Genomic DNA, 26544 nt, shown 5'->3' with positions numbered 1-26544 from the left:
CTGTAGCTATTTTACACTGACAGCTTACTAATTATTTACTCTCAGTTCCTCTGGGCATAAGTAGACAGTTTCCAGCAAAGTGTGAAATTTGGGGATCAAAAACAACTCTAGAGGATATGTTCTCTGATGATTGTATTTTTGTTCATTTAACATCAACATGGTTTTCCATTGGGTTGTTATGAGAGGTATGCTGCGCTTCCGAGATCACATTCACTATAAATATTATCAACTGTGTGCATCTGTGCAAATCACAACACACTCAATGCTAGTATCCAAATACATGAAAAGAATTTCTAAAAAAAAGAAAGAATGGGGGTTAATCTTTCAGATTCAAGAGCAGCACGTTCCATATTGTAAAACTTCTGCAGTCTGAACATTATTAATTAGAAATCTGCTGTAATCTGGCTAAGTTTCCATTCATCTTCAAGGTCAGTGAGTAAACAGGTAACAATTTGCACACTGAAAAGCGAATCTTCGACCTTCTGTCATTCACAAAATACATTTACTTTATTTCAGATGACACAGTAAAATTAAAACATGAAGACTATGAGAAAACTTGCTAACAATAAGTTTTGTTAATTCAACAAAATTTGTGAAAGTTCTAACACAACTGTTTCTGGCTGCTTTAAACATTTTTGTATTTATACAGTACGAACACAGGCTTGCTTATTAAATTATCAATGTGACCAGAAACAGTACAAAAAACTGCCTTTTTGTGCAGCCAAAGAGAAAAAGGTGACAGGATCAAGGTGGTGGGGAGTGCTGAGAAGCAAACGACAGAGTGAGTGGTTTTTTATACTATAGTATGATCAAAATGTTTTACATCTGAAAATAACCTCTGTAAATAGGACATGCATTGTATTTACTTTATCAGACACCGCATGATAGCATCTCAGGTATTACAGCCAACAAATGAAGGCATTAATGTTAACAGATACAGACGACATGAAATCTGTATTATTATGCAGTTCACTGCCTGGTAACTGCGTTATAATCCCAACAGCAAAAGATTTTCATTGGTGTACAGTATTTTGTCAGTGATTTGTGTGCAAGTGTTTTAGATGAATTTTGTGGGAAAACCATTAATGTCACAGTGTTGACCTCTTTAACAATAACAAGATTAACCATTCGTTTCCAGGAATGCCTATTAGCTGTAGACAAGAAGAGAACCGGGAGCCTAACCATTCTAACAGGCATTGAACAGTTTAAGGTGGCCGATGTGGTGATGCTTTTCTCTTAAAAACGTTTAAGGAGATTATGCAAACTCTGAAGGCAATACAGAAAACATTATGAGTAAAACATTTCAGAAACTTGCCAAACAAGAAGAGTTTGAGTTTAAATGCAGAAGGATAATTTACAAAACTGCCTGCAAGCTGCAGTACATCATTATTCTGTGGCTTTAAAGCAGCCAGCTTTCTTTAGCAGATCATTCAATGCACTATTGTCAGTGCATAGCTTTTTGTTTGCTCGTCAGGTGCAACAGCTCAATATGGTATGGTTCACTTTGTCACTCCATCCATGCAATCAGTTTCTTTATATTGTGCAATATTTCCATGTGTACTGATATCAACATCTATACTTTCTTCTTAAGTTGGATCATCCTCATCCTTGACATCTCCACTACTCTCGTTTCAAACAGCATCGTAATGTCTTTGTCATGTAAGATCTCAGAAATCACTTCTTCATTGTCGACAACCACCCAATGGTTCAAAGTCTAATTTCGATACTGCACTGTAGAACATCACATGCAGACTGGATATCACTGCTGTTGAAATCCATGTCACTACAGTGTGTATTTGTTGCATTTTCTTCAATGGAACACTTTGTTCAGCAACTGAATAGTGGCTGGAGCTGTGTGTGGCCACAGCGGGCCTACTGAATATGTAACACACTTGAGAACGTCCCCATTTCCTCCTCTGATTACTGTTGAAGTGAGCAGTTCATGGCAGTGATGGGCCTTAAATGCTCATATGATGCCCTGATCTAGCAGCTAATTAATGCCATCACGTTTCTTTGGCAAAAATTGTGTTTTTCTTTTCCATCTTCTGACTGCAATGCCTCAGAAGAGAGATGAGCCAGACAGTGATCAAGGATTAGTAGAGTTGTTTCTCTCAGCTTCAGAAACTGCCATTGCTTCCTCACTGATGGAACAAACTCTCCTTGAAACCAAATGGTGAAAATGTCCCATCATCCAAACATTGCTTGACTGCCTGTAAGTGAAATGTGATGACATGTTCACACGCAGGAAACATCTTGCATTTTTTTCTTTACCTATTCAAAGAGCTTTCAGCTTATGTCCGCCAGATTTATTCATGGCAAAGAGGAGGGTTATTCTACGTTTGTTCATTTTCAAACCCGTTGGACTTCCTGCTTCCTCCCCCTCCACCTGAGAACTCCATTTGGAAGCAACTGGTGATAAGTGGCACATCATCACAATTATTCACCTGACAGTCATTTAAATTTTCGTCTACCAAGTGTAAAATTTCACGAAAATGAAGCAGATTCCACGAAAATGAAGCAGATTCACTGATGCAAGACATTGCTTCTATGTCAATGGTTGTTTGGCGTATTCAATTTCCATAATGAAAACCAAATGTCGAAAGCTATAAAATCTTTGTTTGCCATGTAAATCAAAGTGAAAATTTTCAGCTATTGCATTATTAACTGGCCTGGAAAGAGACACCTTCACTTCTCTTTATTAAAAATCATCTATAAAGGCATTCATCAAGTTCACTGTCTTTTCCTACTTTAGTCCTTTCTCTGTTTATTCTGACATCATTCGTAATTATGCTCACAAAACTAAGTTTATTCTCATCTTCATCCTTCCCCAGATTGTTCCTTCAGGCACACCACACTAGGCTGATAAACTTTTTTTAATTTCACCACTTTTCACACTACCAATAATTTTTAGTTATCACTCACAGATTATGCTTTCCATTTCTGTGAGTGTGTAACAAGCACTCGGAAAGCTAGAAAATGAATGAATAATTTATAATCCACATGATGGTTCTTCTGCTCATTTTAATTAATGCCAAGCAACACAAACCAAACAGATTAATTACATCCATCTGGTTTGGTTACTGTCTAGAGAGTTTGGAGGTTGTAGCAGTGGATTATACTGCAGGAAGGTTACATGCAGACCAATAAGATTTCTTTTAAGTTTATAAAATACATGGTGAGTGCAAAACTCATTCATAAATGATTTTGTTGGTGGGTGGGGTGGGGTGGGGCTTACTTTATACCAAATTACATCCTAATCAGCAGTATGCCGATCTTCTACTGTACTTGTAATTTGTTGTCTCTACCACACCCTCATGTGAAGTCTGCTTTTGTAAACGTATTCTTTCCTCTAAGCTGTTCTGCAACTGTTTCTTGCTGCACTGTCTCATCAGCACCCTTCACTAGTTTTCTATTTTCACATTCCATAGTATTCATGACAGGTAAACATATCAAATATCCATGAAATGTCTGACAGTAAAAAGATGTTTAATGGCATTACTTACTGGATTGTACTGGAGGGCAGTAACATATGCTTGTACTGCCTGTTCCATGTCACCTGCAGCCACAAGAGCAGCTGCCAAATTAATGTAACCATCAATAAAATCTGGTTTAAGACGAACAGCATGTCTGTAATTCTCCAGAGCTTCTTGCAACTGACCACGCTCTTTGTACACATTGCCAAGATTGCTGTATGCCTCGGCCAATAATGGATTCTGTTTAATAGCCAAAGTACTGAAGTGGGCTGATCTGTGAAAACGTGAAGACAGATTATTGTGGGAATTGTATCACAGTAATGTCAATTAAAAATGTTACATGAATTTTCACGAAGAAGCTACATGTTATGATACAAAATATTATATCATATCATACGATCTTCTTCCAATTTATTAAAACTAAACAAGTGATAGACATTTGTAAAAACATTCCACTAGTAGTAAAATCTGAAGATCTTTTTCTGACACCCATCATATCATATGTTGTTACACATTAACAAAATTCAGCACAGGATATACTCTCAGTTAACAAGACTACCATGTTTGGTAGAATAAATGTAATAACCCAATAATATTATGTAAATAGGAGAGGGAGAAAGGAAAGGAAAGGGGCTATTGATATCAGCTGCATAGAGACTTGATGCAGAACCTGTGGTGATGAATGAAAAAATGTGTGCTGGACCGGCATTCAAACCTGTTATCTCCTGCTTACTACACAGTTGTGCTAACCACTGCCCACCCTGAGTACACTGTTTATCACAACTGGGTGGACTATCTTGGTCTTGCCTCCCAGGCAACCCACATTCCCACTCAGTGCCACCTTCCACATTCCCCCTCCACATCCTAGACACTCACTTATTTCCAGATACCCGCAGGAGGTCGGACATAAATGTGCATTTGTGCTGAAGGTGGTGGATTCCTTGGTCATCGAGGCAATCAAGTATATGAATGCATGCTATCTGTTCTTTCAAACATGTCCGATAGAACAGACACCATGCATTCATAAATCCAATAATAGCCATTTCTGGAAGAAACTTTAATTTATATAAAATCCTGCATCTTCATGCAACAACAAATCTACTCTTGGACAATCTGCAGTAATTAAGGTAACAGCTAGCTGGCTGCTGCTTTGCATAACAAGCAAACCTGTTTACAGTAGTTATCTGTAACTTTCACATTCAAAGTTGCACCTATATTTCATATTTCCATGTTGTTTGGTCTCTCTTTTTTTCTTTCCTTTACCCACAATATCTGTAGCATGAAGTGTGTGCTTGGTGCAGTGTAATCCAGCACCTCAACAGGGCAATTAAAATGAGCAGATTTATTGCTTAAAAAATGGCCATTGGAAATTAGTGTTGCTATAGAGCAACATTATCTACTCAATTGCTGAACCAAGAAGAAATGTGTATTTGTAATGCACTTGGACTACCTTAATTTTCATGACAACATTATCCTCTTTGTCTTTAGCACAAGTAACAATCAACACTGAATGGAATAAATGAATAGAGCATGTTTGGAAGTAGGTCTGAAATCAGCTCAACTAATATTCAAGGAGTACACCAAAAGGAAAAGGAAAAAATGAAGCTACTGAATGAGATTAGTGTTTCTGATTCGGGAAGTTGAAACAACAATTCTTTTTTCTTGGTGTGTGAGGTGTTGGGGTGGTACAGGAGGGGAGTGCAGCAGGAGAGACAGGAGAGCCTTTGGTGGATTAACCACTGTTACAAAATGAAGTTTCCGAAGCACCTGAAGTTTACAGTCTGTGTGTGTTACTAGTATATACTTATGGCAATGGAACACAAACGTTTAATCTAAAAACCATTTGAAAATTGTGGGTTACTTAGTGAGCAATGGAAAGGTAAGGTGCTGGAAATTCTGCGTGAGGTACAGAAACAAATACTGTAGATCAAATTGGCATCAAAGACAAAACTTTGAATGTAATGAGATGGAGGTGAAGGGGAAAGTAGACAAGGAGTGGATGGTGATGAAGCAAGGAATTACTTCAACAGTATCATTGCTCATGCACACTGCTGAGAGTTTTGTGATGGATAGCTTTTATACAAACTATGTGTCCTCTTTTGTTGCTATATGCTTCTCAAAATGAAACAAAAATGTGACTTATGACTCCAAACACACGCACACACGCATGCAACCTCTACCTGGTGAATTACACCAACTAAATTATCTCCACTACAGAAAATAACTGCATGTAGTTAAATGTTTTGCATCCTCTGTTTTACAAAAATTACATTTCACAAAACAGGTATGTCATATACAATTATTATGTACTACTATTATGTGAATGCTGTAGTGTAATACTGCGGCACCTGTAATTCTAATTTGTAAGTGTACAATCAACATTCTCAATTTTTGTTCTGCAGTGTTACACCAAAAATTTCACCGATTATTAATTACCCACACAGATGCCATAATCTGATGCCATATCACCTTGTACATCAACATTTCTTTTCAGCTAACAACTTCAAGAGCAAGTCACAAAATACAGTTTTAGTTCAGGCAATAATTTTCGTCAAATTTCTTGTATCTAATTTTAAAACTTTATAGGCAAAACAGATTTCAGACACACAGAGCTGCAGTGCCCTGAACTGAAACAAAATAAATAAATAAAAAATAAATAAAAACAAAGTACCAATGACAACCAATGTCAATGCAAAAACTGTGATCTCTTAAAGTCCTTGCAAATAAGAAGCATAGAATCAAGAGTTGTGTTAATTATCAGAGGAAATAGATGAGACGAACCTTTTTACAACATGCAAAATATTGTATATAGTACTTTAATAGAAACAAAACACTAATTTCAGTAATGGTTACATCTTCCACCAAGGAATTCTTATACACAGTCATTTCATTTCATGTTTTCTGTACAACCCACCTCACCTCACTGTTTGTTGCTCTTTATCTCTCTTCTTTTTCTACATAATACCACATCTGACAATCCTAAACTAAGGTAGAAAATGGAGAATGCCCCAAGTAACACTGAGTAGTTTAGCCCAATATATATGATCAAAATTACTTCTGAGGTTTTTCTCCGTATGAATGACAAAAAACACAGACTAAAATAAGAAATCTCTGAGCAGCTGGGTGGGGCACAGTGGATGTACAGGCAGTCTGTAAATTATCTTTACAAATTAAGATTTTAATAACAAACTATATGAGATGTTAACAAATGTTTTTCAACATATGATTAGATAATTTCAACCTGGGGCAAAACAACTCTAAGCTTATTCTTTCTTTCTTTTTTATGTTTCCAGGTGATGCAATTCTTATGCAAAATATGAGTTTTAAAACATGATAAAATGAAGATGCCAAAGAAGAAAGCTCAGTATGTGGCCTGGTTCATGAAGACAACAATCGATAGCCACGAGCAATGAAACTTTCTAACATGGTATGAAAGGCAACCACTGTCCTGGCCAACTATTCGGGCTTGGCACACAACATTTATGAAACAGGTCGTGTTCTCCATAAAAAGAAGGTGGGTTGCCAAGATGTTCAAGATACCAACATAAAGTGTATACGAGAAGAATCAAACTATTAAAGTTACAAAATTGACTATGGCGTCACTTTACATCTCTGGAGCTGTACTTTACGTTGGTAAGGAACACAACATTGTTGTGAAAACAATCTTGCAAAAACCCAAAAGGTTTGGTTTTTACAAGTTTCAGAAACACCTCTTATCTACTGTCAGAAAATGTGTTTCACACATACGAGGGTTGGAACTTAAATAGTGGCAACTGTTTATTCTTAATCAATACAAAAGAGTTACATGTTTGCACCTGCTACTGTCCTTCAAAGTTGTCACTAGCATTGTGTAGAACCTGTTCCCAGTGATGTGGAAGACATGGTATACCGTTAGTAGAGCCTGTTATGTTGATGGTGTGAATGGACCAGTCTAAAGTTATGGTGCTACTCGTGTACGACTGTGAAGATGTTATCCTAATGCATTACATTCCTCCACGGCAGACTGTCAATGCACAACATTACTGTTTGTTTTTGGAGTATCACCTGTGACCAGCTTTGAGAAAGGAGCGGCGACACTTTCTGCACAACTTAACCATAATTTTGCATGACAATGCACTGGCACATACAGCGCAAGCTGTGGCTGCTCTGTTCGGTCGATGGGACTGGAAACTACTCTACCATCCATCATACTTCCCGGACTTAAGTCATAGTGACTGATTTGATTCTGAAGATGACGGAAACAGTTCGTGGCATTCGCTTCAGAACTGTTCCAGAGATTCAACAGGCAGTAACCGCTCTGTTCGCACCATCAACAGAACAGGCTCTGCTAATGGTATATTACACCTTTCACATCGCTGGCAACGGGTTCTACACAACGATGGTCACTACTTTGAAGGGCAGTAACAGGTGCAAACACGTAACTCTTATCAGTTGTGAATACGTAGTTGCCACTATTTAATTTCCAACCCTCGTATCTATGTTTGCCTCGGATAGAATTTTAAATTAGTGAAAGAATAGGCTGAAAGGAGTAACAGAGTTTCAAAAACAGCATCACACTGATAAGGATTGTTCAGAATAGTTCATATTGCAAGCAATGATTGACTACTAAAAATTATGAAATTTTTTTTGTAACTTTTTTCTGCAGTCTTAGGATTGTTTTCCTCACTGTAGTATTAACAGATATTATTACATTTATCATATATGAGTGGGGGGGGGGGGGGGGGCGCTCAATTTTTCAAGCGCGAGTCTATTGTTTAGGTGAATGGTGACAGTCAGCCCTGAAGCTATTTTGGAACACAAATTTCCTGTCTTATTCACTAGGGACTGGACACTAGCTTCGATGTCACGAACAGCCTTAACATATGACCAAAATTTCTTTGGGTTCTGTGAAAGATCACTCGGCAATATTCTGCTACAGTGGCTTCAGAAGATATTGTGCACTGTTCTCTTGACAGCCGAACATGTTTCTTTCAACATCTCCCTATCTATAGCCTTACACTTTGTTTTACACTTGTTATGCAGTAATCTCTGTTTCTTTAAAAGTTTCTTTACAGGGACTGTAGACCATGGAGATTCCCTACCATTACGAATTGTTCTACTGGGTATGCAGGTATGCACCTATCCAGTGCATGGTCAACTATTTATTCTTAAATTTGAGCCAGAGTTTGTCTACATGCTTCTGCCTTGTTTTGTTGCCATTAGATCCAATATATTTTCATCATGAGTGGGATTCCTAACACACTGTTGTAGGTAGTTTTCAGACAAACCATTTAGTTAAACCCGCCACAAACAAAACTAATTTTGCCAAGCAATTGTTGCATGATTAACATCTTCACTGATGATTACAGTACAACTGGGGAACTTACATATAAGCAAATGAGCAACAGAAGGATCCAATTATTTTGGTTCGGTTTTTTTTTTTCTTTAGGGCGCAAAAACAACTGGGGTCATATGTGCCAAAGCAAAACTACAGAACATGAGGACAGAGGAGTTAAAACATGACTGTCAGTCCCAATTGACATAATAGAAGAAAGCTAAAAACAGGCACATGGAAAAAGGGCTAAAAAAACACCTTTGGCGGATAAAAAGTAAGACTCGGTCGACAGCCCGCGCATCATTTGCTAAAACGGCAGATAACTCTGATGGCAAAACCAAATGGGAACTTAAAAGGCTAAAAAATGGACATTCCATCAGGAAGTGGCAGACAGTTAAAACTTGAGTGCAATGTGTACGAAGTGGTGGGGTAGTGCCAATTAGCAAATGACGACTGCTGAAAAGGCAGTGCCCAATACGGAGCCGAGCTAAAATAACCCCCTCCCAACGGGAGGGCCGAGAGGAGGTCGTGCAAGCCACTGGGGGAGGCTGAGTAAGCCTGAGCTTATGCCTGTGAAAGGAGGACCATTGGTGATGCCAAAGGGACACCACCACCTGGCAAAAAGCAACACAGAGATTATCGGAGGGAATATAGGTACTTGCAGGGTGAGGTAGGACTGCACCATTGGCGACAGCCTTGTTTCCTGGCAGACCGACATGACCAGGAACCCACAGAAACATCACACTGGCTCCACCAAGAGTGAGCAGTTGACTGTTTTCCTGGACCTGCTGCACTAAGGGATGGATGGTGTAAAGTGGACAGACTTTGAAAGGCACTGAGTCAGTCTGAGCCGAGGACACAATTGAAAACGCTGTGTCGCCCGGTGTACTCCATGGCCTGATACAAGGCGAGCTCAGCTCTAAATACTGAGAAGTGTGCCGGAAGCTGATATTGAAATACCCAAGTGCCAATGATGAAGAAACACCCAACCTTGCGGTCAGTCCAAGAGCCATCAGAGTATACAAAGGTACTATCACGAAGTTCCATGTGAAGGTTGTGAAACTGAAGACGATAGACTGAGGCTGGAGTAGTATCCTTATGAAGCGAATGAACACCAAAATTAACATAGGCCGCTTCATAAAGCCAAGGTGGTGAAAGCTTCACACCCACCGGGAAAGGTGCAGGTAATTTGAAGTTAAGCTGCCGTATCAAGTACCAAAAGCAGCCTCCAGGAGGTAACAGAAGGACAAGCCCCATATTGATGATCAAAGTAATCATAAAAGAAGGACGCATAGAATGGGTGGCCATGCATGGCAGACAAACTGCATGCATACCCGCCAAGGAGAAAGTCATCGCAGTAGAACAGGGGTAGTTCAGCAACTTCAGTATACAGACTCTCAACCGGGCTGGTGTAAAAGGAGCCTGTGGCCAAACAGATACCACAATGGCAAATAGTGTTGAGACAGCGTAAGAGGGTGGGTGTGCAGATGCATAAACAAAGCACCCATAGTAGAGTTTCAAATGAACAAGTGACTGGTACAAACTAAGGACAGTGGTGTGATCAGCGCCCCAGGAAGTACCATTGAGGACACATGGGACATTGAGGTACCGTGTACAACGGGCTGCCACGAAAGATTCATGGGAGGACCAAGAGTGTTTCCTATCGAGCATGAGCCCCAGGAATTTCAAAGTTTCAATGGAAGGGCAACAGGTCAAAGATGTAAAGATGGTGGGAGAAACCACCTGCATCACCAGAAATTCATACAGACTGTTTTGTCAGTGGAAAAGTGAAAGTCATTGTTGATGCTTCAGAGTAAAGACAATCAAGACAACATTGGAGACGCCACTCAGTGAAACAGGTCCGTGGAGAACTGCAATAGATGGCAAAATCATCAACAAAAAGGAAGCCTGTGATGCCTGGTGGATGACAGGCCATGATAGGGTTAAAGGTTATAGCAAAGAGGACAACACTCAGGACGGACCCCTAAGGCACATTTTTTTCCTGGATAAAGGCATCCAACAAGGCAGAACTCATACGCACCTTGAAAACTCAATCTTGTATAAATGCCTGAAGGAAACAGGGTAGGTGGCCACGGATGCCCCCACGTGTAAAGAGTACGGAGGTTACCAGTTCTCCAGCAGGTGTCGTAGGCCTTCTCCAACTGGAAAAACACAGCTACAGTCTGGGACTTCCAAAGAAAACCATCATGAAACAACTGCAGAACACCGTGCTCAAAATCAACACTGTGCATTCGTCAGTAAATTGAGAGACTTGCGCCACCATACCAGCTGGGCATGAATCATATGTTCTATCACCTTGCAAATGCAGCTGGTAGGATAGATGGGGCAATAGCTAGAAGGTAGGTTTTTGTCCTTACCAGGATTAGGTATGCATATGATGGTGGCTTCATGCCCGCATCTGGCAAGTGTGCCTCTGCTCAGATGCAGTTGTACATGTTAAGCAGAAAGTGCTTGCCGGCAATAGAAAGGTGCTGCAACATCTGAATGTGGATGGCGTCCAGACCTGGGGTGGGGAAGCGGGATGAACTGAGAGCATGATAAAGCTCCATCATTGTAAAGACGGCATTATAGCACTCACGATTCAGAGAAGACAAGGGTATCGCCCGAGCCACCTTTGCTCGCTTCCAACGGCAGGAGGGTGATAGTGGGAAAGAGCTCAAAACTTCCGCAAACTGGTGGCCCAAGGTGTTTGAGATATCAACAGGGTCCACGATAACATCTGCTACTGTGAAGCCAGAAATGAGGGAATGGATCTTGGTCCCAGAGAGCTGTCAGAGGTTGGCCCACACGACAGAGGAAGGGGTGGTACTGTTAAAAGAAGTACTGAATAAATCCAACTAGCTCGTTTGCTATTCTGAAGAACACGACAACACTTTGCATGCATCTGTTAATAATGAATGCAGTTTGCCATTGTAGGACGACAGTTAAAAAGGTGATGAGCATGTCTCCGGGCACGAATTGCATCGCGGCATGCCTCAGTCTACCAAGGGACTGGCACACTACGTGGTAAAGAGGAAGTGCAGGGAATGGAACATTCTACAGCAGTAAGGATAACGGTGATTAGTCCACCTGGTCATCACAACTGGGGAATCCAGCTCTTTGAAGGCCGCCAGTCAGCCTTAGTAAGCTGCCATTTGGGCCTGCATGCAGATGGGGTAGGAGTCAGCAAACGGAGAGCACATGGGAAATGGTCGCTCACGTAGCTGTAAGAAAGAACGGACCATTCATGATGCTGGGCAAGCTCGCAGTGCAAAAGGATAGGTCCAAATAGGAATAGGTGTGCAAGGAGTCGGTAAGGAAAGTGGTGCCCCAGTGTTAAGGCAGAGGAGATTAAGCTGGTTAAGGTCAGCCAAGAGGGAACCTCTCTGACAGATGATAGACATTAAAGTCACTGAGTAGTAAAAATGAGGAAGGTAGCTGCCCAATAAGATGAAGGAAGTCTGTCCTGGTGATCTCCAATGATGGAGGTACATAAATAGTACAGAGGGAAAAAGTCAGGTGGGGAAGGAAAAGGCGAACTTCAACAGCTTGAAGATGAGTAGTCAGTGAGAAGGGCTGACTATGAATGTTATCCCATATGAGCAGCATGATACCACCATGAGTTGGAATGCCGACCACACGGGGAACGTCAAAATGGATCGGTAAGTAATGTGAAAGCTCAAAGTGGTCATAAGAGCGCAATTTTGTTTTCTGAAGGCAGAGTACAAGGGGATGCTGTGATGCCAAAAGCAGCTGTAAATCATCATCGTGGGACCGAAGGCTGCGGACGTTCCATTGGAGGACAGTCACGAGGAGGAAGAGATGTAGATGTGCCAACTCAGCCGCCGCCAAGTAATAGCGGGTATAGAGTCACTACTACAGATGCAGGAGGATCCTGCACCATAGGTTCCACAGAAGCATCAGCTGGCTTGTGCAGTCGGTCTGTGGAGTCAAATGCTGAAAAACAGTTGGTTGTGCACAACGGCGAGACAGAGGCTGGCTGGGCTAAGGTACCACACAGTGACACTAAGAGGATCTTCAAGTTGGCGAAGGAGTAGACCGTTTGCCTTTGGTAGACTTCGTCAAGCCTTTCTGATTAAAGGAAAAACTGGTGGTGTTTAGCTGGAAGGACAGAGGAGATCTTCACAGGAGTACTCCTCCTGTCCTTTCCTGCCTACTGGTTGTGTAACTGGTGGTTTTGCCCGTTGAGGTAAGAGTTTGACGGACTGTTGCACAGTGGTACGCAGGGATGGCAATGCTACCTTGACACTGCGTGATTTCACAACCTCAAAGCTAAATTTGAGGTTGCATCCAACAGTTTTATGCCCACTGCTGATACTGAGCCTTGCCCAAACAATCTCAAATGAAGGTTTAATTTCTATCTCAGGGGATCTGAGGTCTTTTTCTTTCTTTCTTTCTTTTCTATTGCAACAAATGTATCACCTGGATTTCCCACTCGCCTATCCTTGTGATACACAAATTTTCCCCAAAAATCTCACTGCTATCAATTTCAGGTTTCAACCACCAACCAACTGCTTAGAACATCATGCAGCAGCATTTAATGACTCCACTCAACACACAGATTTCTGTGTAACAAGAAAAACTGTGTACTTAAAAAACAAAGGACATCCTACTTTTCTGTTGGCACTGCTGCACAGCATAAAAAGTGAACAAATTGTCTCAACAATGGCCATCACAAGACTGATTACAATATTGAGGCAGAATGGGGCATGGTACGCGAGTTCGTGGTGGACTGTCAAGAGACTGTAACTGAATAAAGTTTATGAAGACCATTTGACAATCAAAGCCTGATACGAAACTTCCTGGCAGATTAAAACTGTGTGCCCGACCGAAACTCGAACTCGGGACCTTTGCCTTTCGCGGGCAAGTACCGGACCTGAGTCGTGCTTCGGTAGCTCAGTCGGTAGAGCACTTGCCCGCGAAAGGCAAAGGTCCCGAGTTCGAGTCTCGCTCGGGCACACAGTTTTAATCTGCCAGGAAGTGTCATATCAGCGCACACTCCGCTGCAGAGTGAAAATCTCATTCTGGAAGGCCTGATACCTTAGCAACTGGAAGACTTCCCTCAATACTAACAGAGCTAAATAACACATTCCATCAATTCAGTAACTCAAACATCACCCAAAGAGCTCACAACCACATATTCTCGATCCAAGAGTTAAAAGTAAATCGAATATGTAGACCACTTCTATATAGCACACTTCCCCAGAAGTTTCAGTGTCATTGAAGCAGATTCATATAATCTTAATCAAATAAAGCCGGTTAAAGTTGGTACCAAGTTTCATGCAGACTTGAAAAGGATGATCAATCTATGAAATCTGTTTTGTTCTTCCTCCACAGCAACCTACATTTTAATTTTTTGAACTCTTATCCAAACAATACCAAAGCCGAGTAACTGAATACAATACTCATCTATAGAGCTGCAGCAACACTGAGGCACTGCCATAAATGTATGTTGGCTAGACTGTAACCAAGTTATTACAGTTTGGGAACAGTAATTAAAAAGAAAAAGTCAATTCAAACACAAAATAAAGAACCGATTCATTTTAAAAATGGTAATAAGACAAATGTACGAACAGAGCTAGCTGGAATCTATCCATCTGCTCTTACTGCACTCCTGGTAATGAATGTAACTTTTCTCTTTATTTCTATTTAAATCTATAGTCATACACACCTTGTATATGAATTATAAGCCTAAACCTGTCGAGATGTTACTTTGACCTTATTTCATGTGTATTCAATATATTCAGACAATTTTTAATATGGTAATTACCATTATGCATTTAGTTTTGCTGGAATCTATATTAAAAATAATGAGTAACTAAAAATTGTACTACAGTAAATAGTAATAAGGAATTGTGACTGAGATAATCAGTCGTTTTGGAATTATTAACACGGATCATTAGAAAACTTTGCCTCCAGACTTTTTCTAAAATTAATTCACTTGAGAGAGAATTGCAATCAAAGATCGAATACACCCAAATTTACTTTTGCTTTGTACCATTAGTCTTGTTAGATTTTTTAGTTGATTCTATACTTCTGTTGCCCTGAAGTTTCTGGACTAAATGACACCCATCTTTAAATAGGGCCTAAGTCAGACAATGAGAATTTGCATAAATTATATTAATTTTCAGAATTGCAACTGTAGGAAAAACAGTTCCAACTTTCATGTGCAACTAGTTTATTATTCTCACAATTACAAAATATAATTCTCAACAATACAACGAAACAAATGAATGGAACCGCCACACACTCAGATATGACGTAACGTTTTGCTATTTAAGCCTATCTTTCCCTTGCTCTTGTGTTTGCAAACACTTAACCTATAGCCACTAGCACCGTAATTTACATAATTTTTGTTTAGATCGTAAGCTGCACTCACAGTATTTCTATTACTTTACCCTTCAGCATTATCTTACTGCAGTCTGCAAAATTTTCATTGCTGAAACTTTTGTTTTTCCGTTCAACAATGACTTCAATGTTCTTTTGTAAAGCCTCTTTTTCCCTTAAACTTTTTTGCACTTCCAGCACCATGAAGTAAAAGTTTTGTGCCTAAAATATCTTCCATTTTGTCAATTACATACTGAAATGGTGAGACAATCAGTCACCATCAAAATCAGCAAAGCTGGCAATTTATTTCATTATGAGAAAATATACTTTAAGAGACTCTTGCCGTTTCTTCTTTCATGAAAGTGGAAGGAAGGGTACCAAGGTGGAAGGGTACACGGGCATACACCACAATGGGCGACCAACTCTGCATGACATTCATTTCTGTGAAGTTTTGAAAAAAATGGCATGTCAAAACTAATAATGGTGACCATATAACCGTTAATGGAAGGTGAAGATAGCACTGGGAGTGAAACTAAAATCAAGACCAAAATCATGAACACATCCAAGCAGGGTCTGAATCAAAAGAACCATGTGAGAAAGTCGGAGGAGGTAACAGAGAGTCTAAGTGTAGATTGCAGCACAGAAAGAGAAATCAATGCTGCAGAGGCTAGGGGTCTGTGGTAGCCAAGCACGTACTCACCAAAGGGTGGTTAGCCACCTGAGGGGCGCCTACTGCTTGCCAATAGCTTACAAATTATGGGCAATGTTGACCATTTCCCTAATAGTGCCAAAAATTGAAAGAGTCTTCTGTAAACACTTTTAAACCATTTTCAGTAGAAAGACCATGTTCTAAGCCACACACACACACACACACACACACACACACACACACACACACAAAATTATTTGCAATGCAAGCATATAAGGCCCTACAAATTAATGACACTGTGGAAGTGCATTGAAAATGGACCTATCTTCCACTGGAATTTAAATAAACCTGTTATCTTTTAGTATGTTCTACAATTATTTAGTACGCTCTTGATGACTAGGAAGTGATACTAAAATTGTTGCATTTACATATAATATATCACAGCTGTGAATTCCACGTGGTGTCTGTTTTTCCAGACATGTCCACAAGAACACACACCACACATTCATATAAATAACAGCTGCATCACACACTGTTTTAAATAGTCTGCAGGGTTTACACCACCATCACAGTGTGTGAATTTTGGTGAAGTTCACAGCAGCCCTCCTGAGATTTTTGGATTAATGCTGTAGAGAATTATTATTAAATATTTCTATTGTGTAATGCTATTGATGTGCTAGTTTAATTCTAGTTTAATCTGTAGCATACTTTTTGTTAGCATAGTTTGCAGTTAATGTGGAACATCAGCATACACATGAAACCTTGTATCCATGTGTTGGTATGATCCATGCTGGCTTTAACACTGCTGCTTCCTTCTAAAGTGAGAAAACCAGCACCCCCCCCATCACCGAAGGGGCTATGGGCGATAGTTGTGGAACAGCATTCGTGGGTGAGTTTCGTTACCCCATGTTCCCAAACCTGGTAATAGTGTGTGTACACAGAATCCAAGCTAATGATATATTTCTGTGAACTGCTAGTTGTCATGTTCTTCACAACACCCACCTGCATTTTTAGTGGTATTTTGTGAATGACTGAGTGAGTCTCCCATCTTGCACTGATGGTGACTGGAAAATTGATATCAGGGTTGCCACAACTTTCCCCAGGCGGAATTCCCTGATTTCCATTTAAGTTTTAGCATTTTTACCTGATAAATTTTGAGATCTCAAGGGTAAGTTACGACAATCCACCTTTACAGCTACAGTACAAGAAACAATAGTGTAAACAAGTAAATATCTGAAAAATTTCCAAGTAGACTGTGTTTCCTAATATGAGAAAAATTCCTAAGTATTAACATCATCTGTAATGAACGGTTTTTAGATGGAGAAAGCAAGCCAAATGGTATATATGTTTCATAAAGACCACTGATATTTTATATCAATAAAATGAAACATTTGGTGACAAAAATACGCCTGTTTTGGAGCCACAAGACAGATTTACAACACCTTCAATGATTTCAGAAATAACCTGCAAAGAAAATAGGCCTCCTGAAAGAAGTGTATAAGACAAGGAAGAATTGTGTAAACCAACACTGTAGGTGATTGCCAATTCAAGGTTGGTTCTACTATATTCATCATTGTCAGTTATTACCCACTATGTTATATCTATGATTTTACACATATTGTGTGATTTTTCTTTCAAAAAATGTGAGAATACTGATCACAAGCTGCCAGCAAGTGACAATTTTCTTCTTCTTACCACCCACACATTCTAATATATGAACTACTTTTGAAGTGCCAAAATGTATTAGAACATATGACATTTCTATAAAACACTACACTGTGCAATGTAGTTGTGGTGAGACAGTCACAATTCCTGAAATGCATCAGAAATAGCCTCTGGCCTGCTCAGCAGCACCACAGTCCTGGGTCCACAGATAAACCTTGAAAATCCGCAGCATTACATGCACACACAAACAGACCTGGCCAGCAGGCAGATTGGTGAGACTACATCCGACGGGCAGGGCCAGCACATTAGTGGGAACCAAAGAGCTTCAGACTGGCTGGCCTGATACATAAGAGATATCCTTAGAAACAGTCTGCAGTTTTGGCTTGTTATGGAAATGCACTCATGTGGCCAGCTATTCACAAGTCACAGACAGCATGTTGATAAAATGAGGCCACTGCGACCAACCCATGCAACAGGCAACTTTTACAAATACCCTGACAATCAATAATGAGGACAGGTAACAACTTGTTGTAAAGACAATTGCTGAGTCACAGACAAGCACATAGGAAATACAATCACACTCTCACAACTTAAATTTTCACCCATAGCCTTTGTTAGAAAACAAGAGCAAACACACATTCACACGATCACTCAAGACAATTCATGCACACATGGCTGCCATCTCCAGCCACTGCATCTACAGTGTCTCAGAATCAGACTCAAACAAACCACTCATGTGTGTGTGCCTCTCATTGGCAGGTTGCTAGACTAGCAGTAAGAAGTGGTGGCAGCACTGACTGCAAGCTGATGGGAGAGTGAGGAAGGGGAGAAGCAGTAGTAGTGAGGGAATAGGGAAGCGGCACACGGGCTCAGCTCACCCAGCCAGCGATGATGTGTAACACCTCAGTAAACAAAACATTTCACCTACAGTGACAAAAACAAACTTTTTGGTTATCACTGTTAGCATTCAACCGCGGTTCTTATACATATATTTTAACAACGCGTTTCAAGAGACAATGCTCTCATCATCAGGTTGTAAAGTCTATGTCATAAAATTAAAAGGACTAAAAAGACAAAATACCATCACAAATAGTTGGGAAGTCCATAGAGTAAAACAGAATTAAAAGTATATTGGACTGTGGGTCCTCGTCTTACATTAAAGTTGTTGACACAAGTCGATGGCCATCGGCAAAAAATAGGAATAGATAATACAAATATTAAAGAAGAACTGAAAGAAAAATATAGACAAAGACTAACAAAAATACTGAAAACAGAATTCACAGTAAGAAACAAAACAAAAGCTATAAATACTTATGCTATACCAATATTTATCTACTCATTTGGAGCAATGAAATGGAGTAACACAGACCTAGAAGCACCCAATGCACTTACACAATCACAATGCCACAAATACAGAATACATCACATGCATTCAGCAACAGAAAGAGTCACATTAAGCACAACGGAAGGAGGAAGGGGAGTTACCGACAAAAAAAATCTACATTATGGACAGGTAGACAATTTAAGAAAATTCTTTATAGAACGAGCAGAAACTAGCAAAATACACAAAGCAATCACTTACAGAAATACATCGGCTACACCATTGCCATTTCATAACCGCTTCTACAACCCTTTAGATCACATAATATTAACACATACGAAGAAAGTAAATTGGAAAAAGAGAACATTACATGGCAAGTACCCGTATCATCTAACACAGCCACACATCGATCAAGACGCATCCAACACACGGCTAAGAAAAGGAAATATATGAAGTGAGATGGAAGGATTCATGATTGCAATACAGGATGTAACAATAAACACCAGATATTACAGCAAGCATATTATTAAAGATCCCAATACCACAAAAGATGAGTGCAGACTTTGCAAACAACAAATAGAAACAGTAGATCACAAGTGGATGTACAATACTAGCGAATACAGAATACACCAGAAGACATGACAATTTAGCAAAAATAATACATCAACAACTTGCCATACAACATAAACTAATAGAACAACACGTTCCCACATACAAGTATGCACCACAAAATGTACTGGAGAATGAAGAATACAAATTATACTGGAACAGAACCATAACAACAGATGAAACAACACCACATAACAAACCTGACATCATATTCACCAATAAAAAGATGAAATTAACACAACTAATCAAAATATCCATACCCAATACAACAAATATACAGAAAAAAAAAACAGAAAAAAAAGAAATACATCGAACTGACTGAGGAAGTCAAGGACATGTGGCATTAGGATAAAGTTGACAATATACCAATTATACTACCAACTACAAGAGTCCTACCACCAGTTCATCAACGCAACAGTTACATCCAAACGTATATATACAACTACAGAAATCTGTAATCATTGATACATGTTCAATTACCCGAAAGTTCCTAAATGCAATTTAACATATACCGTACAGTTAAAAGGAAGTCAAGCTTGATCAAGGTCGACGTCACTTTCCATTTTTAACCAGACATAACGTATGAGAAAGGAAAGAAATAATAATAATAACAACAACAACAATTTCAAACTTATGTGACCAATGCTGGAGTTTTATGTGACCAATGCTTTGTTTCGCAATGGCCTTCCTGCAGTGGTAACACCACTGAAGTAAAGTACTGTCGATGGGCTAGCATTAGGATGGGTGCCAAATAGTTGTGAGTGAAAGAGATGAGCTACTTGATTGAGAAGCAGTGGCCCCAGCCTTGTAAACTGACGTATGGCCAGAAGAGCGGTGTGTCCTCTGTATGCGCATGCAGTTACACCTGTGGGCTGAGGATTACAAGCGGCTGGTCAGTACAGTTGGGCCTTCATGGCCTATCAGGCAGAGTTTCTGGTTATAACGCTAGAGTTTCCCTCGATTGCAGTTTCTGTAAATTTTATAGGTCACAGCTAGAAGAGGTTTGTTTTAGGATCTTATGTTTGTTTCCTTCAAGCAACTTAATTTTTTTTGCCAGTTCATCACTCTGCTGTAGAATCGTGAAGAAAACTTTACTGCCAGCCAGATGTCACTCATGGGATTGTTTGGAAAGAAATTTTTATACAAGAGAGCCCAAAAAATTAACAAGTTTCAAATGTGATTACCTCAAATTATAAGGAACACAAAAAAGAGAAAATTATTTTTTATTGGATTCCTTAAGCCATTTCATTTTTATTATTTTTTTACAAAAACAATTTTTACAGCTGAATGGTGTAAGGTATCTAAAAAACAAAAAACTGCTTACAAGCAGTTTTTTCGACTTTAGTTCATTTACCAGTAACCAAAACTTTGGGTATCTTCTACAGGTAGTACTAAAGAAATGTACAACATAATAAAAGATATCAGATTGAGTACCAGCAGAATACGGGCTCATTTTCTGTGCACCTCCAACTTTTTCTTTTTCTAAAGCCTTATATCCTCACATTGCAACAACAAATATATATTTTTAGATGGTTTAGAACATGATCTTTCTAATGAAAAGTGAATAAAAGTGTTTGAAGAAGACTGTTTTTGAAGAAACTGGCTGAAAACAGCCATTTCTGGTACTTTTAGAAAAACCGTAAACTCCACTCTCAGATTGGAAACTACTGGAAAGCAGTAGGAGAGTGCAAAGTTTCAAGTGTACCCAACAATCACCATTGGAGACAGAAAAAGCAAAACTTCACATTTGTGTTGAGCATTAAATTTGTTGGTCGGTTTATTATTATTCATATGCAAACAGCTTCAGAAAAATTTATTTTTTTGCTTACGTGAGCACAAAACAGTTATACAAGATGGCCTAGTTTGTATCTGTTTTTTGTAGGGAAGTGTGTTTGGACCTTTGCTGTTCATGATGTATATTAATGACCTTGCAGACCTCAGTCATTTTGCAGACGATTCAGTTATCTGTAATAAAGTACGGTCTAAAAGTAGCGGCATAAATATTCAATCTAATATTGTTAAGATTTTTAAGTGGTGCAAGGATTGGCAACTTGCTTTAAATGTTCGAAAATGTAAAACACTGCAGTTCACAGAACAAAGAAACATGGTATCACATGACTGTATCATCAATGAGTCACTGTTTGAATAGGCCAACTCATATAAATAGCTGGGTACAACACTTTGTAGTGATATAAAATTGAATTATTACAGTCTCAGTCATGAGCAAAGCAGGCGGTAGACTTCAGTTTATTGGTGTAATACTGGGAAAGTACAACCAATCTACAAAGGAGACTGCTTACAAGGCATTTGTGTGACCAGTTGCAGAACACTGCTCAAGTGTGCAGGACCCATACCAAATAGCAGTAAAGAAGGATACTGAATGTACACAGAGATGGTCACGTTTGTTTGATCCACTTGAGACTGTCACAGAAATACTGAAGGGTCTGTACTGGTAGATTCTTTAAGATAAACTTGAGCTATCCTGAAAAAGTCTTAAAGTTCCAAGAATCAGCTTTAAATGACAACTCTAGGAATATACTAAAACCCCTCCTATCTACCACTCACATAGGTACCATGAGGACAAGATTAGAAAATTTACAGGACGCACAAAGGCATTCAAACACTCATTATCCCCACACTCCATATGTGAATGTAACGGAAGAAACCTTAATAACTGGTAAAATGGAATGCAGCCTCTGCCATGCACTTCACAGTGGTTTGCAAAGTTTATATGTAGAATGAACGTGAAAGGCAGTCAAATCTATCAAAAGCTTGTTATTTGTGGATTTACCGTATGATAACTTTCCAGCAATACAATAATCTCCCACCGATAGAGAGCATACTAGAAATTGGAGAAAGGCAACCTTTCAAGCACACAAAGGAATGTAAGATCATGAGACGGATGGTGATGACATTGATATGTATATTTCAGATGCACAAGTAAGATACTGTCCACCTGCACGAAGATATCACTAGACAAACAGAACAACAGCCCATACTAAGTAACAATCCCACTTTTGTTTGCTGTTGATTCACACTTGATAACAAGGAGAAAGGTTCCCCATAATCAAGTCTGAGTTTCTGGGAATATCTTTTTGTACATGATCAAACTTTATATACGAGGTAGCCAAATGAAACCTAGTCAGATGGAAAAAAAGTAAGTAAACGTTATTAATACAAAAGTAATCACCGTAACTTATCCCATATGCTGCTAAGTCTGTTTCAGCTATGTGGAGAAATTTAGCTGGTAAGCTCTTACACCTCTACCCATGCAATTTCCATAATTTTGGAGTTCCCAAGAAAGACATTCAAGAACGTTTATTTGCTTTGGAAGACGCAACACATAGTTGGGAGCAATTATGGCTCCATAGGCAATCACAAACCTTTTTCGATGAAGGCACTGCCCATCTTGCTGCACAGTGAGATAAATTTACTGACAATTACAGACATTAATTTGGAAATAATTAACAGTTTACTAACTTTTTTCCACCTGTCTCATCTGACTGCCCTTATACTTCACTATACAACAATCTGGTTCAAATTTAATTTTGTAAACCCATTTACTGCTAACATTCTGATGACACAGAGGTAAATCCAGTATGGCCCATGTAGCATTTATTGCCAATGAGGTAATTTCATCTTTCATTGTCTATCAGCACCATCACCTTCTTGAAAGATTATGGTTCATTAACAACTGCTGCATAAGTCCCATAATTTTGGATGTGAACCAAAGGGTGACGATCTGTAGATCAACTCATTACTGATTAAAGAGGCCTCTGAAAACAGGGAAACTGGTTCCTGATTAGTGACTGGGTACACTCCCTCACATCTTCAAACCTCAATTTATCAAAAATAGTGCAGTTAGGACAGCACTATTTGGCCATTTCACTATTAAAATATCTTTACTATTAAGACATTATGTACCAACTATCACTAGATTCTGAAATGGTGACCTTAGGAAGCACCAAAATATCTGAGTGTACCGTAGTGCATTTAACTTAAGTGATGCAATACTTTCAGCATGGACAGCTAATTTATCTCTTACCTGGACAGAAACTTTTAACTTCCTTTGTAGTTTAAATGTTGAAAACCATTTCCTGTGAAGTCAGGTCACACACACACACACACACACACACACACACACACACACACCCTGGTAGTTAGTTTGGCTTTATCTTGACGATCTGAACAGTGCTGGCTTCCATTCAGCAATACAATGACCTTTCTTATGACAATAATAGCACCCCCAACATGCTCCTTGTTCAAAGAATTTTTAGCTTCAATTGCTTTATGAACACTGATTTCTTCTTTTTTGTGAATAACCTTAACAGCAGCAAATGCAGTTGCCATTTCTTCTGTCTACAACAAACATTGCTCTTCTCTCAGTAATGTAGCTGTTAATTATTGGAAGTCTGCCTGCTTTCATCCCAAGAGTCCAAAACAGTAACAAAAGAACCACAGTTAGCTGAAAGTCCACCAAAAACTTTGGCAATCCTATCTAAGTCTCCCACTGGTTCACCAACTTCTGCAAGAGAATGTCCCAATGTTTCAGCTTTACTAGTGTTTTGCACAATATTAATACATTGCAGGACTTTAACGAACTGTTGTTTCAAAGTAATTTCATCTATTGCTGATCATTGTTCATGAATTATCCTCAGATGATTCCAAATATCATTTTCCATAACAAAAAATATAACAGTTTGCCGCTGGTCAAATTCCATGCCAGATAAAATAAAAAGCATTGCTTTGACATTAAGCTCATCCCCAAAGTTCCGTGCAATTTGCCTTATTTTACATCCATCAACAACATAAAGCAATTTCTCAGCACGAAAGATAACTTCCATTTGATATTTCCAGAATTGGAAACTAGCTCTGCCAAATTATTGAATACTGAGAAACTGTGTTCCATCCATCTTATATCTTTCCATTTTCCAATGTTATTTGACTCATTTCAGAGACTTGACTGATGCAGAAAGAAGTTACTCCAGTTAATCATGTTTTACTGGGTTCATAACCAACATGAAAATATACGCAAACGGAAGCCACACTGTGAGAGGCACCAAAAGACACACTATTAAAGTTGTCCACCTGCACACAGACATTGCATACACAAGCCATACTATGTAAAAACATGTAAAAAAATTGCAATATGCGACTGGTTATGGTAGAGGCATGAAGCAGCCGTGCCAACATTTCATTAACTGTTACGGCTCTTCTTTTACTGTATGGATTATAGCTAACTGTATCCTAAAAAGATACTGGAAGAATCTACCTTTACCACCACCACCACCACCACCACCACCACCACCACCACCACCAACACACTTATAAAAAAATTGAGTGGTGTCATGATAAATTAGACTTCAAGCAATTGCCTTGTGCAGCCTTTTTCCTTCCTCATTGCCACATGAAGACATTTGAAACTACTCACATGTAGTTTTATTTCAATTGGCTTTTCTTACTTAGGACCATCATCATACACATAATTGATGATTAATGGCATCTTAATTAAATTCTTGTGTATTTCACTCTAACTCTAAACAGGATTATTCCGAAAGCTAACGAGTTTTCTTTCCTTTTGCCTGTGCCTATCAACTCTACCCTTCTACATTTCAACAACTGGTCTCCTTTATTCAAAAAGTACTTATATTCTAAAAGAACTTTCCTACAACATTCATTCAGTTCTTAGTAAGCCCAATACAGTAGAAGCTCAACATATGTTGATATGGGTATAATGTGGTATGAAATAAGATCCCCCAAAATAGAATACCATTTATGAATGATTTTTGCATTTTCAATACATTTTATACAATTGAAAAATAGTATTACAGTCTGCATCTAGCTGTTCTGCAGTATAATTTACTGCTGCATAACCTCCAAGCTCTCTAGACAATAACCAAAACCAGAAAGATGTAATTAAACTTTGTTTGGTTCGCCTTAACAGATCAGGATTGTTGCTGGACAGAATGTTTGAATACACACCTCACGGTTAACACTGTTATACAGTCAACAATGTTACAATGCAACAATGTTTGGCATTAATCGAAATAAGCAGAACCATCAGGTGGATTATAAATTATTCATTCATTTTCTAGCTTTCCGAGTGCTTGTTACACACTCACAGAAATGGAAAGCATAATCTGTGAGTGATAACTAAAAATTATTGGTAGTGTGAAAAGTGGTGAAATTAAAAAAAGTTTATCAGCCTAGTGTGGTGTGCCTGAAGGAACAATCTGGGGAAGGATGAAGATGAGAATAAACTTAGTTTTGTGAGCATAATTGCGAATGATGTCAGAATAAACAGAGAAAGGACTAAAGTAGGAAAAGACAGTGAACTTGATGAATGCCTTTATAGATGATTTTTAATAAAGAGAAGTGAAGGTGTCTCTTTCCAGGCCAGTTAATAATGCAATAGCTGAAAATTTTCACTTTGATTTACATGGCAAACAAAGATTTTATAGCTTTCGACATTTGGTTTTCATTATGGAAATTGAATACGCCAAACAACCATTGACATAGAAGCAATGTCTTGCATCAGTGAATCTGCTTCATTTTCGTGGAATCTGCTTCATTTTCGTGAAATTTTACACTTGGTAGACGAAAATTTAAATGACTGTCAGGTGAATAATTGTGATGATGTGCCACTTATCACCAGTTGCTTCCAAATGGAGTTCTCAGGTGGAGGGGGAGGAAGCAGGAAGTCCAACGGGTTTGAAAATGAACAAACGTAGAATAACCCTCCTCTTTGCCATGAATAAATCTGGCGGACATAAGCTGAAAGCTCTTTGAATAGGTAAAGAAAAAAATGCAAGATGTTTCCTGCGTGTGAACATGTCATCACATTTCACTTACAGGCAGTCAAGCAATGTTTGGATGATGGGACATTTTCACCATTTGGTTTCAAGGAGAGTTTGTTCCATCAGTGAGGAAGCAATGGCAGTTTCTGAAGCTGAGAGAAACAACTCTACTAATCCTTGATCACTGTCTGGCTCATCTCTCTTCTGAGGCATTGCAGTCAGAAGATGGAAAAGAAAAACACAATTTTTGCCAAAGAAACGTGATGGCATTAATTAGCTGCTAGATCAGGGCATCATATGAGCATTTAAGGCCCATCACTGCCATGAACTGCTCACTTCAACAGTAATCAGAGGAGGAAATGGGGACG

At 39.1% G+C, this 26544-nt stretch overlaps 1 protein-coding gene across 5 annotated transcripts in view; it reads right to left on the bottom strand.

Moving 5' to 3' along the window:
• Positions 1 to 26544, bottom strand: part of LOC126365766 (UDP-N-acetylglucosamine--peptide N-acetylglucosaminyltransferase 110 kDa subunit) — a 572676-nt gene that overhangs the window by 120238 nt on the left and 425894 nt on the right. For all 5 annotated transcript variants that reach the window (XM_050008284.1, XM_050008324.1, XM_050008293.1 and 2 more), the window contains one exon: positions 3504 to 3747. In XM_050008284.1, the coding sequence (XP_049864241.1) occupies positions 3504 to 3747 (244 nt within the window). The remainder of the gene's footprint in view (positions 1 to 3503; positions 3748 to 26544) is intronic.

This window comes from Schistocerca gregaria, chromosome 1 (genome assembly GCF_023897955.1).
Source record: "Schistocerca gregaria isolate iqSchGreg1 chromosome 1, iqSchGreg1.2, whole genome shotgun sequence".
Taxonomy (NCBI): domain Eukaryota; kingdom Metazoa; phylum Arthropoda; class Insecta; order Orthoptera; family Acrididae; genus Schistocerca; species Schistocerca gregaria.
This window is presented reverse-complemented; position numbering and strand designations above follow the sequence as displayed.